This window comes from Tetrao urogallus (assembly GCF_951394365.1).
Source record: "Tetrao urogallus genome assembly, chromosome: 8".
Classification (NCBI taxonomy): Eukaryota; Metazoa; Chordata; class Aves; order Galliformes; family Phasianidae; genus Tetrao; species Tetrao urogallus.
Genome location: NC_136821.1, coordinates 9,718,018 through 9,733,564, shown reverse-complemented (window position 1 = coordinate 9,733,564; position 15,547 = coordinate 9,718,018). Strand labels below are relative to the sequence as shown.

The 15,547-nt window shown below is 43.6% G+C and overlaps 1 protein-coding gene across 1 annotated transcript in view; it reads right to left on the bottom strand.

The window, feature by feature from the left end:
* The window catches only part of MYLK (myosin light chain kinase), a gene marked incomplete at both ends in the record, with an annotated part of 175,412 nt that extends 174,844 nt beyond the window's left edge, over positions 1-568 (bottom strand). The window contains one exon of the mRNA XM_079539151.1: positions 406-568. Coding sequence (XP_079395277.1) covers positions 406-568 — 163 coding nt within the window. The remainder of the gene's footprint in view (positions 1-405) is intronic.
* Between the last annotated feature and the right edge of the window lie 14,979 nt (positions 569-15,547).

Below are 15,547 nucleotides of genomic sequence, written 5' to 3'. Positions count from 1 at the left end.
AGATTTTACCTCCCACCCCCCACACCCCAAAGTTAATGATTTTAAGCACGTGTCTCCTTCTCGCATCCTTACATGTTACGTTTCAGCAGCGCCAACCAGCCTTTACCCTTAGCCGACACACCGAGTGAGCTGTATGACACGGCTACTCTGCGAACAGCAGAAGTTCAAAACAACAACAACTCATTGGGTCTGAGCCACCAGACCTGGATGCTCAGCCGAGGAATTGCTGCGCGTTGCTCCACGCTCGTCTTTGAAAGGCTCTAAATTCAAACCCAAGAGCCGTCCTTCTCAACCTCGCCTAGAAACGCCCGTCCTTAGCAGTCCTTTTCTACCTGCCCACGGAGCAACGTTAAAAAACTGCAACAAGTCACGCGTAAGAGATGACAAGCACTCCCAAGTACTCACCCCGCGGTCCGCTCGCTCTCGGCTCGGCGCACTCCGGGAGCGGAGCCAGAGGTGAGCGCCTCTCCCCTCCGCAGCCCCGCGGACGCTCCCGCAGGGGACGGCTCGGCAGCGGGTCCGACAGAGCTGCGGGGAACTCCCGCCTCCGACTCTCCAAGCCCGGCATGTGCCCGCAGCTCCGCCGCTGGGCTGGCTGCCTGCAGCCCCGTCCCTCCGGAGCGGCAGGTTCTCCTCCTCCTTCCCCGCCTCCTCCACCCCCGGGCGGCTTTCTCACCGGGATGCCTGGCACCCCCCGCCCTCCAGGCTTCCCCCGGCGGCCCCGTACCGGCGGCTCTCCCCTCGTTCCCCACCTGCCGCCACCGGAGGATATCCGGAGCCCGCGGGGGGGAAGCGGTGCCCGGCGGCGATACCGGCTGCGGTTCCGTCGTTCCCTTTAACTCCTTCCCTTCCCCGCCGGAGGGAAACCCAGAGCACCGGTGGGGAGCTGTAGAGGGATGAGGGTATGGCACGCGTACAGGATTTGCTCTGATGGGTATGAAGGGCTGAATGGGGCCTAAGAGGCGTGTCTGCAGGTGCGAGCTTATGGGTATGGATGGAATGTGGAGGGTTCTGTGCAGCCCATCACCCACTGCCCCATCCCTGCAGACTCTGCCTCCCCCACCTCACCCAGGGCTTGACTCAGGCTGATGCACTGCCCTGGGATGTCCAGACCCAGGGGATTTAGTTTGATAAACCCGTTACCATTAATTGCGTTAAGTACTAAAGTAGTCTAGGAAGAAGAACAAATGAGAGATGGGAACAAACTGAAACCTCTTCCATCCCAAGGCTTTGGAACTGCTGGTTTGTAACAAGAGACCTTGAAGAGGAGGGACTGGAAAATCAGGAGCATGGAAAACTTAAAGCCTTTTTATTGTAGTATTTTAAAAGTTTTTCTGCACACACTCAAAAAAAAAAAAAAAAAAAAAAATCATCTAAAATGGAGTTACAGCCAGGCAATACAAACTCACAAAGATAGACATATAAAAAGCCCAGGTTCCAGGGATAAAGCCCCTCCTTTCTGTTTTCTCACTTTCTTCTGGGCTGTTACTACAACGTTGCTAGGCACCATCAGTGTGGTTCAGAACTGCAAAGGAAAGGGGAAGGCACTGTCTGCAGAGGACTTGCCTCCTCCCCAGGCTCAGAAATGCCTCTAGGGGCAACGGAGCAAACCACAGGTTCTAATTCTTCCTCCCTACTCCATTTCCACCAACCAGCAGACATTTTGCAGAAGCATGGACAAGATAAGCAAGCCCCAGCAAAGCTGCAACGACAGGAGCTTTGTATTCACAGAGACCTCAGTGTGATCCTGGGGTGACTTTTTCAGCCGTGATGGAGGATGTATGTGTCTTGCAACACGAGCAACAGGCAGCACAAGATGCTGCTTTCTCCTGATGCATCGTTGTCTTGCTGAGCACAGCCTCTGCAAAGTGAGAGTCTCTGCCATATGAATCTACAAAAAGCTACAGCTGTCCCTTTTTTACTCTTCCAGGTAGAGTAGAAGCTGAACGAATAAGGAAGAATTGCTGCTGCCTCGTCATGAGGAAGCTGTCTGCTTGCAGCAATGATTTTCTTACTCATAATGCCCTTAATTTGATCATCTCTTGAAAATATAAGATATGTTCACCATTATAAAGGCTCTGGGAGTCTATTTCGAAAAAGACATTTTCCAGAACTGGATCATTGAAAGGAGACTTAAATAAAAGTGACTTTATTTCCAAAGGTTCTAATTACCCAGTGTACTAATGACACACAGCCAGACTGCTAGTCCAAGGCTTTTTTTTCCTCCTCACTGCGTGGTAGTGGCATATCTCACACTGTACATATGTTTCCCTTTAGTGCATGCAAATGCACGCACATCCCAAATGCACAAACTTCCCTGATCCCTGCTGAAGTGCGCAACTGCCTATGCTCAGTTCTCTGTGGCAAATGGAAACACAAATGCACAAACTCCAACGACCACACAGCCAGTCACATGAGCTGCTAGAAGAGAAGCATGTTATGAAATCATTTTCTTTCTACAGATAATGACTACTTAGTACTAGAAGGAGTAAAGAGCATGAACCTCTACTACAAACTTGCAGAGCCTCACAAGTACTTGCTTTGACTTTTCCATGTCACAGCCAACCAAAATCTGTACTGGCAACATGTTTTGGGAAAGTTTCCTTTTGAGCATTTTTAAGTGTATGCTCTGAGAAGATGCTGCTCTGCACCATACTCCTGCTTTTCTCTGCAGATTTCTAGCCCAAGCTTCATGAAAACTCTTTCCTGTAAATGTGCTTGTGTCTTACAATTTGGGAATTGCTGCTCTAGACAATCTTGTAACAGCATCACCACCTCTGCTTTCAATTTAAAATGATTGCTCAGGCTTTAAACACTCACAGAGAACAAGGCCCAGTGTTGCCAGTGAACCCACATCTGCCTTCAGCTGGGAGGGAGGAGTAGGAGACTCTTGAATTGGGATGAAAGCCACTGAGCTCCATAAGAAGAACAGCCAGTGCCCCTGCTGGGTTTCAGGGATTGACTCATTCTCAGCAGAGCTCACATATTTCTGTGTGGCTTTTTTTTTCTTCCTTCCTATCTGTTATTCTTTAGCACAAGTTTGATCAAGAAGGGAAAGAATTGGGTGGCATTTCATCCTACTGAAAACCAGTATTGGATAATACTTGATATCCAGACACAGCAACTCTACAGCATCTTCGATGGTGCCTTCAGCTTCACAAAGAGCCACCTTTATAGGTTCTAATCCTAACTCTGATCAACCCCATAATAATGAATGTTCAGATGCGACATTTAATGAATGCTGCTGGCTAGAATTATCCTGTACATTCTCAGCTGCCTGAGGTTTTGCCTTGTTTTGTTTTTTAATTGTAAACATTCCTCACGCAGCTGCTCCAGGGACATGTTTAGGAAGCAGTGGCTGGCTGCATTTAAAAGATTTTAACTCATCTTGACCTACATTTAGATTTCTGTAGCTCACAAGCCAGGACTGCAATCAGCAAAACCCTCAGAGAGCTTGTAGAGCTTCTGTAGGGCAAAGCACAGGAAGTAAATGCAGGATGAAGTTACCCAGCTGAAGTGTTTGGAAAAGTGAGTTACTGAAGCTGAACTATAAGCTCAGATGATCATCAGGTGAGTAGGGACCAGAGATAACCTCTCCTTCCTTTTGTCTTTGCTTTCTTCCTGATTCTTGCTTGCAATCATTCTGTAAATTCTTTTAGGCTCCTTTCAGCCACTTCAGAAGGGGCCTAAGTGCAGTCACAGCTTTATTCATGCCTCCTTCTCATTCAAACTTCTGCTTCAGAAATTAAGTGTAACAGCTCTTCTTGATATGATCTCTTACTGTGCAGATAAACTGTCAGAATTGAAGATGCTGAGGAAGTAACTTTGTTGGGAAGGAACACATTCATCCATTTCCCAGAGCCAATTCTCTCTTTTCTCTTTCTGCAGGATGTGAGCATCATTTTAAAGAGCAACACAGCTTCTAGCCGCTTGAGAGTAAAAGATTATTTTCTAGACGCAGCAATATCTTCCCAAATCTGCAGGCAGACTCAATTACCTACCCCCACCTTCTAGCTGTTCATGTCCCTGTTCATCGCCTGATTGAACCAGGTGACCTTAAAGGGCCTGTCCAATTCCAGTGATTCAGTGATTCTATCCTGCTTGTGCCTTTGCTGACCATGTTCATAGAAAGCATTTAAACCTTTCAGCTCCATGCCCCAGATACAGAGACAGAGCAGCTAGGAGGGAGAAAGCCAAAGGTCAGGCCCACCAGGTCAAGCACAATGTAGCACTAACACCGACATATGACACTTAGACCAGTGCTGGTTGGCTCAGCTTAGAAGCAGGAAAAATGAATTTGATCCATCAGCAAAACACCACAAAGCCAGTTTATGCCTACCTGGTAAAATATACGGGTACTTGACTCTGTCTGCTTTCCAGTTTGCTGGAAGAAGTCAACAGGGCTGTAAGCATTTTGGCCGTTGGGGAAAATTACAGATTTGGAAACTCAGCAGATGTTTTAGTGCCTTGTATTTAGAGGTCAGAGTAATGTATAAGCAAAGGCATAAAGAAGGAAGGGCTGGCAGTTTCGGTGATTTCAGGAGAAGCCGAAATGTAGAACTTGTGTTACAAACTGGTAGTTCTGTTCAAATGAGCAGGCCAAACATCTGCAAAAATTCTCCACCATCGTTTTTTTAAGCCGCTGGTGGTGGCAGATAAATTCCACTTTCATGCACCAAAAGCATTAAGAACATTAACTACTTCTGACCATTGCTGAATTAAAGCCATTAACACAGGAATAGTGCTATTCGTGCAAGTCAAGAGATGCATACTGTGGTTGCTATGTGCTATGCAAAAAAGAATTTAGGAGCAGGCATTGGCCGAGGCTAGGCTGATGCTACAAATGCATGGATCAATATAAAGGCAGTTACAAGGAAGACAGCATTGCCACTCGCACAGTTAACTTGGCTCTTTTCCTTACAGAATGGATATAGACAACAACTGGATGTACCTGGAAGACTACAGCTTCTTTTTCCTGAAGTCCTTACTGCAGCCAAAGTGAGTTCAAATTGTTGGGGAGGTTCTGAGATGAACTGGAGGCTGGAGAAAGGTCAGCGAGTATGCTCAGTAGTGATTTCTACCAGAGCTGACTTATGCTCTGCACAAGTAATGATCCAGAACCAGAGAGCATCCATTACACAGCTGAGTGAATGCCCATTCCATACAGAGAATGGCCAAGCTAGCTACAGAGTATAATTTACTGTTATTACAGCCTTCAGTCTCTAATCTCAATTTCTAGCCTAAAGAATGTGGCAATGTTAATGGCTACATGGCTATAGCATGATTACAGAGGTACAATATTTTTGACTTTTTTTTTCAGATAGCCTAATTTAAGGCAGTAAGATTGCTATTTAACAAAGTTCAGATTAGGTAACTTAAGTAGTTATAGAAGAGTAACATAATATTTGCAAATATGCAAAAAAGAAGTTTTTACCAGGAAATCCTCTTGCAATTATTATCCAACACCCAAACAGAGGAAATGCAAGAGGATGTTGGTGTTGTCTGGAAATGCTGCACATGTCTGACCATGCTTCAGCACTGATTTGGGATTGCCAACCACCCACAGCAATTCTGTGCAAACAGCTCACCACCGCATTTTGGAAACCAGCCCCAGTTCCACTCTAAATTCACCTAGGCTTCTGGATTTATAGCTAAAGCTCTGCTGTAGAAAATCTGCAGCTTGTGGAGGGGAACACTTCCCCCAGGATTTCCCAGACACTTGCAAAATGTCTGTGTCTGCACATCATTCTTATATGGCACGTGTGCCTCATGATACCATGCAGAGATATAGGGGGAGAGAAACAAACGCTTTCTTTACTTGTTCCCCTTCCCCTCTTTTTCTCTTAGAGAGAAAAGATTTATTCTTACTAAACATAACAAGAGAAACCAATCCTGTTATATCAGTGCACTAGCTAAAAGTGTTGTCAGCAAATTCCATCTAAACTGAAAACCTTAAGTCCCTGTGGTGTGTGTCAGATTTCTGAGACTTTCAGCTAAAAATGAATTTGAAGAGATTAACCAGCTAGGACTTAAAGATAAAGCTGGCTTCTCTGAAAGAAGTGTGTTTTACACAGTGTTAAGTGTACTTGGTTCCTCTTTGCACAAAACTCCTTTGCTTCCTTTGAATAAAAGGGTCTCCAATAGAGACTTTTTCTTTTAAAGCCGTGGAAGGGTTCCAGCCTGCCTGTTGCATTGGCTTGAACTTTGTTTTTCTCCAAGGCGAGAACCATTTAGTTTTCAGTGGCTTCTACATTTTTTTTCTCCTTTTGTAACATGTGCCAGCAAAGTCAAGTGGGTTGTATTAGCTTAGCATTTTTCCAAATGTTCACATCTAGGACCAAAAAAGGGAATATTCAACAAACACAAGCAGGAATATGTTGGAATGTTGATCTTCTGATGCTCATAAGAATTTTCAGTCATAAGGTCTAATTAAATATCCCAAGTTGGAAGTACTTCGAGTGACTGTTACGTCTCCTTGTTATCTGGTCAAATAGTTTTAAGTCAGCTCAAGTGACTTCTATGCCAAAGTGATAGTTCTAATGTGAATAACACACATGCAAAGGGACTGCATTAGTATTCATCTAGGTAAGTAACATTCTGGCATCTCAACATTTTCAATCTGAAAACATCAGCCCATCTTTATGCACTAGGGGCTAGCTGGCAGTGAAACAGCTCTGTAGAGGTGATCATAGGTGTTTTCTTATAGCAGAACTTCTTGATATGAAAAAAATTGCCTGCATGGTCTAGTATGGGAATTTGAACTGCCATTGCTAACATTCTTGGATTTAAATGCAGTGTGTTTAAGGAGAAATAGAAGAGAGCATGTAGCATAGTTTTCCAAAAATACCGTACAATGCTACTATCCAGAATAAAGCATTTTTTGCCAGGATTAGATAAAGAGCACAAAAATGAAACCTAAAGATAACAAATGACTAATTAACCACTTCTTCTGATTAGGAGCAACAGAATTCCAGTAGCACTCAGATAATCGGAGCTCCTTTCTGTTTACTGATAAAACACAAAACATTCTAAGAGACCACCACTGCCCTAAGAAGCATCTCAGCTAAGTAGAAAGGGCAGAAAAAGGAGCATCATTGTTTCAGAATTAAGGAACCGAGGCGCAGAAGAATTGTCTTGTCTGCAGAAGTCTGTGGTGAGATGGTAATTGAATGCAGATCTCCTTACCACATGCACATCCTGCATCTATATTTCAACTGGTCAGCTGAAGCAGCCTTTCATTACCGCTCTGTCAACATACCAAGAATTACACGAGACCATGAGCACTTTATATTTGCTTCAAACCCACTTCTCTTCCCACCACAGCATTTAAAAGCATGTGGCCAGTGAGCACATAGGCACGAGGAGATTGCAAACCCAGAGAGCAGGTTGGAAGACCAGACTCCATCTGGAGCCTTGCTTTTCTAAACACAACCTTCTCAGAAGCATTTGTATGTCTTATAAAGATATTGAGGCCCTGGAATGTGTTCAAAGGAGGGCAACAAAGCTGGTGAGGGGTCTGGAACACAGGCCATATGAGGAGAGGCTGAAGGAGCTGGGAATGTTCAGCCTGGAGAAGAGGAGGCTCAGGGGGGACCTCATTGCTCTCTATAACTTCCTGAAGGGAGGTTGTAGTGAGCTGGGGGTTGGCCTCTTCTCTCGTGTCATTAGTGATAGGACCAGAGGGAATGGCTTCAAGCTACGGCAGGGGAGATTCAGGTTGGACATTAGGAAGTATTACTTTTCAGAAAGGGTGGTCAGGCAGTGGAATGGACTGCCCAGGAAGGTGGTGGAGTCACCGACCCTGGGGGTGTTCAAGGAAAGGCTTCATGTTGTGTTGAGGGACATGGTTTAGTGGGAGCTATTGGGAATAGGTGAACGGTTGGACTGGATGATCTTTTAGGTCTTTTCCAACCTTGGTGATTCTATGATTCTATGAAGAAGCTGTTTAAAACCTTTGGCACGTAGGTGGGGATGCAAGCAGCTTTTTGGTTACTTGAAATGAGGAATAGTAATAATAAAAAGCAAAGAAATAGAGAATAGTTTGATCCCTGTTTCTCTTCACTTGTATCTAGAACTTGCTTGAACTTACTGTGCAGGACAAGTTCAGTCAGCACAGGCGAAATGTTTACCAATTGGGAAATAAATCTGTGATTCCTTTGAAACCTGAGGATGCTACATTACGATTTGCTTTCCTCACAGCCTCTGGAGTGATGTTCCAGATATGAGTCTTTGTGCAGGGATGCCATAGGACATAGGATGTCCCTGAATGGCACTGCAAAGAGTGAGGCAGGCAGCTCCGCTTGGAGCTGAGAACATCAGCGCTACCTGCTGCTCCCAGGGCAACACAGCTACTCAACAGCAAGTCACCGCCTGGCTTTTCTAAGCAGATGATTGTAGCTGCGAGATAGAATTGTTGATGCCTTTCAGTCTTTGTTGTGCTGATTTTGAAGAGTCAGTGTTTTTGATGCGCATGGCCTTACCAATTTTCTGATCCTAGTTCATCCAATGGTGGTGACTTCTATAATCCACTCATGCTGAGATTTGTTTTTATTATTTTTAAACAGATTTGGGGTACTGTCTGTCTGCTACAACTTAGAAGCAATGGAACATGAAGGGTAATTTGTGCCGACTTAAGCTTTCTTTGCTCCTTACAACATCCACCCCATCCCTCCTTCCTTTCTCTCCCCAAAGAGGACTAAAAAAACCCTTGGGGTCAGGGTGCAGCACCAAGCACCACACCTGACAATTCGCATTCCAACACTGACACTGCACTACAGCAAGTAAATTACACAGACACAGCAGTTCTCAATGAGCACACGATTAATCTACGCATCATTCCACTGTCAGCGCCTTATACCTACTGAGAAATCGGATCTATGACAGTAAGATCTCTACAGCAGGCAACTGGCCCAGCGCACCTGAGCAGCTCCCCTTTCAGAACACGGCCCCAGATCGGGACATCCCCCAGCAGCAGCCCGCAGCCCCGGGGCAGCCTCGGGCTCCGCGTATGACCGCACCGCTCCCACGCCGCCCTCTGCCGGCTGCTGCACTGCGCTGCCTCCACGGAACGCTTTGGGGTAGGGTTAGGTCAGCATCACGCAGGTGAGCTTCGGTTCCATTAGGGATTCAACGCGAATTCATCGTCTAGACAGTTTCCCAATCAGCGGCTGGCCGACAAAGAGTCAGCGAGCACCAGCTAGTGGGAAAATTAGGGGGAATCAGAACTCACTGTGTGACAGTTATTGTCATACTATGAGCAGTTGCAGTTTTAATTGGCACATTTTAAACATGGCACCTGGGAAACGTCTCTGGGTTAATGAGGTGCTTGTCATGCCTGTCAGCCAGGGATAGCAGTAAAGGCATGGTTGAATGCATGCTCCTGGCACTCAGAGTGAGGGCTCCCTTCTCTGCTAGAGCAGAAGTAGGGCTCTGAAAAGTAGAGTCATAGAATCATTTCAGTTGGAAGGAACCCCTAAAGGCCATCTGGTCCAATGCCTCTGCAGTGAACAGGGATGCCTACATCTTAATCAGGTGCTCAGAACCCCTTCCAGCTTGACCTTGAGGTCTCCAGGAACAGAGCAACACCCACCACCCAAGGCAACCTGTGCCAGTGCTTCATTACCCTGTAGGAAAGGCTGTAACAAGCCTTTCCATTTTATCCAGTCTAAATATCCCCTAAGCAGGAGGAACAGGAGGAAAGCTGCTGACTTCTCTCCACATGTTCACCCTTGGGCTGAGCACAGAATGCCTTCTGTACATTTGAAATTTTGTGCTAAAAATGGGGTGAAACTCACAAGAAAGTGAGTGACAGTCCAGAGTGACAAGAAAAAAATGCAACTGATTTCCTCTGTTGGTCCTCCTGTTCTCACCCCACATGCTCTGCATAGAGTACACCATATCTGTTTGCACCCAGTGCCACCAGGAGTTACACTCAGTACCACTTCTGCTCTTTTCTTTTACCCATGTGAGGAAAAGGGGCTGCTGACAAATCATTTGTCTTTGCAGCAGAAAATCCAGTCAAAACTGGCACCTCTTTTCTCTGCACCCTATGGTGAAACATTGGGAATTGGGGTGACTTCTGACCTAAAGTACCACTCTTGTCAGGGCACCTTTATGCTCTTATAGTTCATATGTTTGAGGCAGCCAAATACAAGTGAGTACATAGCCCTGTTTGCAGACAGCATTCATGCAGCTTGGCACCTGCACAGAGCTGTGCCAGCATTGCCAGTCCTGGCTACTGCTGCTGAGCCTGAGCCAACATCAGGACGTGATCACAGCTGAGCTGCAGCATCATGGGATGTGCTGCTGTTATTTGGCAGGAGAGCAGACTGATACCTCAGGCACCAGATGAACAGAGCATGGCTTGCTGCTTACCTGTTTCTCTCAACCAATTGCAATTTCAGACTCTTCACTTTTGGAGAGCAAGAGATTTGTAAGAAATCTTGCCTGTATGGTGCTCTGATCTTAGAGCATACGTGCATTGTTGAAGCAGACCTCTGAAGCATTCAAAGTTCTTTCTCTTCTCTATCCAGCTGTTACCTTTCATGCACCTTGTAGCAGCTTAATTAACTCATTTTCCCCTACTTTTCACATTAGTTTGAATAAGACAGAGAGTCCAGAAGTCATTAAGAGGACACAGGCAGATACCAAGATCATAGAAGCCTCATTTCCTTAACAAGCTAGCTTAGCATTTCAGATGGTGTCTGGTTCTCATTGCTCACAGTCTAGACAAAGCAGGCACATACAGAGCAGGCAGCATGCAAGAGTTCAAATTTATTTTTCTTTACTCCATTTTCACAGAAAAGAAATTGTAGCTTTAAAATAAAAAGAATTTTAAGTGGTTTGGAGGACAGAGAACAGTTACAGAAGGAGCAGCTTTTCCACTTCTATGTTTCCAGGTTTATTGCAGCATAGGACAATATTGATGCAAATCAGGATTGTCTACATTTAGTTTCCATAAAATGGAAATCCAGTTCACATAGCACTGATTCTCAAATCCATTTTTAAAAGAGATCCCTAAACTGTCTTATGGGACTGAAAAATCAACCTGCTAAACCAGGTGAAAAAAAATCAGAGAAAGGGGAGACTTTGAGGCACACTCTGATGTCATGACTGAAGGACTCCATCATCAGAAATAAAAAAGGAACAAAAAATGAATATTGCTTTATTAGCACTCATAAAGCTAGTTATGCAGTGAGAAAGCCATAACAAGGTGAATGCTGTGAGTTAATCCATACTCTTTTTTCACAAGAGCACTGAAGCCAATACATCCTGGCACAAGCTCTGTTAATTACCCTATGCAGGTGCATACATTTGCTGTGCTCACAGCCAGCTTTGATGCTGTTCCAACACAAGCTGTTAGCAGGGAAGGAAGGCAGCTGTGGATAGGTATTTCATACCTGGCACTCATTAAGATATCCAGGGCTGGAGGAGCTGGAATTCAGCTCTGGTGAAAGCACTCTGTGGATTTCATTTCTAGTGAAAGTGCTTCTGCTACGGAAAACTGACTAATGCTCTGTTATTCCACATAATGATTAACCAAATATTCAAGTCTTTCCGAAATAATATTTTCGCTGCATTTTTTTTTTGCCTCCACGCATACATATAAAAACATACATGTGTCTGAGTGAGCGCGACTGTCTTTAACACTAAGGCAGCATTTGATCCTTCAGCAGAAGGCTGGAGAAAGGCCGGTTGCTGGTTTGCCTTGCTGACCTTCAACACAGACCAAGATGCCATCGCAATGCAGATGTCAACTCGGATTATTTTTTTCAAAAACAATTGCTTTGAATGAGCTTGAGGTATTTGAAGCTGTTAGCAGCTCAAAGGCTGACATGGTTTCAGTGAACTGCAGAAATAAAGGATCAGAACAGAAATGTGTTAGCACACAGATTTTTTCCAATAAATGCTATTTTTAAGCTTTTCCCAAAATTTAAGATATGTATTAGCACCAAGTTGGTTACACTCCTTGTCTTCTGGTGTCATCCCATCAAGATGGACATTTCTATTGGAATGCTGCACAATGTTTGCCATGTAGATGAATACATAAAGGCTTCTGATGAAGAAATGTTGAAGTGGTGAAATCAGATAAATTATGGTATTATTTGGCTTATCAGTATTGCTCAGTCAGCACAGGTTGCACAGAAAAGCTGTGGTTCCCCATCTCTGGAGATGCTCAAGATCAGGTTGGATGGGGGCAACCAGCCAATGGAACTCAATCATCTTTAACATCCCTTCCAACTTAAACCATTGTATAATTGTGTGGTTTTATAAGAAATGAAATTATGTATTTCTCCCACATACCAGTATCTATTTATACACACTAAGGTCTACCCACATTTCTTGAAAGGCACTTTGATAGTTTTATGCAGTGGGTTTGTTGTTGTCCATTTTTAAAATCAAGAATTATTTATTTTACATCTTAATTATTCCTATATCAGATTATTGCTCACAGTACTTGATGACTGGCAGCACTCATTTAGCACCCTCATGGTCCCCCTTCTCACACTGAATGAACAGCCTTACTGGCTGCCTGCAAGCTCTAGCTAGGGATGCTAAATACAGAAGAGGAATGCACATTCTCATATGAGAATACAAGATCTCCAAACTTGCCAATTCCCAAAGCTTTTGTAGGCATTAAAAATATAGCTCTATTTTTCCCTTTCAATGGAAAGGAGAGGGGCTTTCTACTTGTTGACTTAGAAACCACCAATAGATACCACAAAATCATCCCTCAAAATAAATGACAAACAGACTCCGCACCTACGTATTCTGTTGCTAGACTTTGATATTGAACTGAAGCTATTTGTCTTCTTTATATGTTGTATGTTTTGCATTTATTCTGGAGCATGAGTTCTTTGGTAATACATGTCTACCAGGTGAGCTGAAAATTCAAAATCAGTGTAAACAAGTCACAAACTGTTCTGTTCTGTTTTTTTAACCACATCCATGTTGCTCGAGCAACATTTTCAATTCCTTTCTGTGTCCACGTAAATATAATTTAATGTGGGGCATCTGTGTGTCAGTTTTCCTGCTTTAAATGGAAATTCTAACAATAATTGCTTACACATCTCTGTGTATTTGTAGTAGGACTAGAAGATTGACAGTGTTTTTCTCCATGTTTTCTCATCTTCTGAAACAGAGTTTTGTTAGCTATCTTTAAGCCTCATACCAATATAATTAATCATGATGAGTTCACAGAAAAATGGCCTTAATTATTTAACAGTAAGCTGGAGACTTCAGCTCAGATCAGCCTCCTACTCATGAGTTGAGGCATTCAAGTGCTGAAAGATTTGCAACAAATCTTGCAGTAAAAGCTTCAACAGTTTTTCCAGTGCACTAGCTTCTTTTCTTTTTAAGATTTCAAAATAATTAGCTAAATGTCCAAAGACCTGAGTATGCAAATTAGTTTATTCATTGAGCTATGGGTTGTAATTAGCTGATCTCTTTAAGGCAAAAGTAATGGTAAGTTGAAAATAACAATTGGACAAATAACAAAAATGCTCAAGAGACACAACCCTCCCCCCTCAGACGTTTTCATTCTGCATGGAGAACTGGTAACTGATGGACTGTAGTTACATGCCTTTACCTGACACTTCAGGCTCTGTAGCTGCTATGCAAAAGCTCATTTCCACTTTACACATTCTCTTTATGAGAGGCATCAAATTTGTCCAGAACACATTTGGCTTCAATAAATCTGAATGAAACATCTTAGCATTCCAAACCCTACTGCTATCTGTTTGGACATTAAGAACTTCCCCAGCTTTGTTATACATTAAGTGCACAGAACAAAAACTCGCAGTTCAGAATACACCACAAGTTGCATAGTGACAGTTTTCTTAAAGACAGTAAATACAGCAGCTGTGAAGTAGAAGCCAAATTCAACATTAAAAAAATATTTGGAAGGAGCAAAGCTATTTCATTTACCTCTCTGGAGCTGACACTCTTAAAGCATAGCAAAGGAAATTGGGTAGGGGCTGGAATCTGACCCATGAGGAAAGAGGTTCAGCTGCTCAGCAATTTGAATGAACTCTGCCTAATAGGACAGTCATTAACCACGACTACTTAAATAGTGTTAGGTGATGACCATGTAGTGCTTCCTGGTGTCACTGGTTCTCTCTTCACTTTCTGGTCTTGCTAGCAGCCATTAACATTCTGTTTCTGTGTCTTGAAAGACAATGCCACCAGTCCCCAAAATGACCTTTACAGATTGAGGGGAAATTATCCTATCTCCCAGCATTCCAGATGCTGCAAGCACCCAAGGGCACTGTATCTGCATTACCGTTTTAATTAGATTTGATGTTTCCACAGAAACAGCATACCTCATGCCTGCTGGAGCTAACTGGAATCCTTTTTTAGGACCAGACACGCTTGAACAGAAAACAAGTGCATTCTAGCAATGACTGTTCAAAAATAAAGTTACAGTGCACAAACCTAAAAGCAGTAGACCATAAATTCTGATGACACCTAGCTGCAAAGTTCTCCCTTTGGTCTTTGAAGGACTCAACAATCCTGAAACCGGACAGATTATCTAAGCAGCCTGGTGCCCACTACTGGCAATTGTGCAGAAACTAAGACAACAGTGTCTCCCTTACTCATCTGAATTTTCCCCCTTGTTTTCACTTCTTTATTTTCAGTCTCAGCCTGAGAAATTTTTCAGTCATTTATTGTACTTCTAAGAAGATGGGCCCATGCCCTTGCACAATGAAAGAATAGGCATATCTAATAAGATAGGAATTATGATCTGACCTTACGATCTTTAGAGCACGCATTCATGCTCAAACAACTTTTCAAATGAGCAAAATGATGCCAGGACAATTACAAAGCTTCAAAAGCCATAAAACACAGGAAGTATTAACTACACGTATGTCTTATAAGTGACCATCATGTGACATGCTTTATCAGGCAATGGAGATGATGGGTCATGAGTTGGACTAGTTGTCTTCTCCAACCTTAATGATTCTGTGATTTTGTACTTTGAGAAACTCAGAAAAATTTCATGCAAAATGTAATGGTGCAGACAGCAGGAGCAACAGCAGAGCTCAGCAGTGCAAGAGAAGGACATTTCCAGGGCAGCTCCAGCTCAACAAGGCAATGTCTCGAGATACCAGAACCATCATCCATGAACTCACACCATCTGCAGTTGTCTGAGGTGTATTTTAAAAAACTTGTCTTTTTCAAAAGCATGACCACGTCAAAAGGAAAATCAGTGAACAAGACGCAAGCATCCCTGTTAGTAGTAGAACTAGCAAAGCGTGACTGCCTACAGGTTTGTCAAACACTGTAGAAAAAAATAGGGGTCAGAGTCCCACTATCAAACAAATCATGCTTTAAACTAAACATTCTTCTGAGAAATTCTGCAAAAAAACAGAGCTTAACAAGAGGTTTAACAATAATCCCTTGTTCTATTTTATTTGTGAGTATTGAAGGAACCCCTGGGTGCAACTTATACGACATTGTCAGGGGCTGTTGCTGGGGGCTAACTGATGAGATCATACAGCTACACTGGCATTTGCCAGTCAAAATGGAACATGTTTGGGTGATGAAT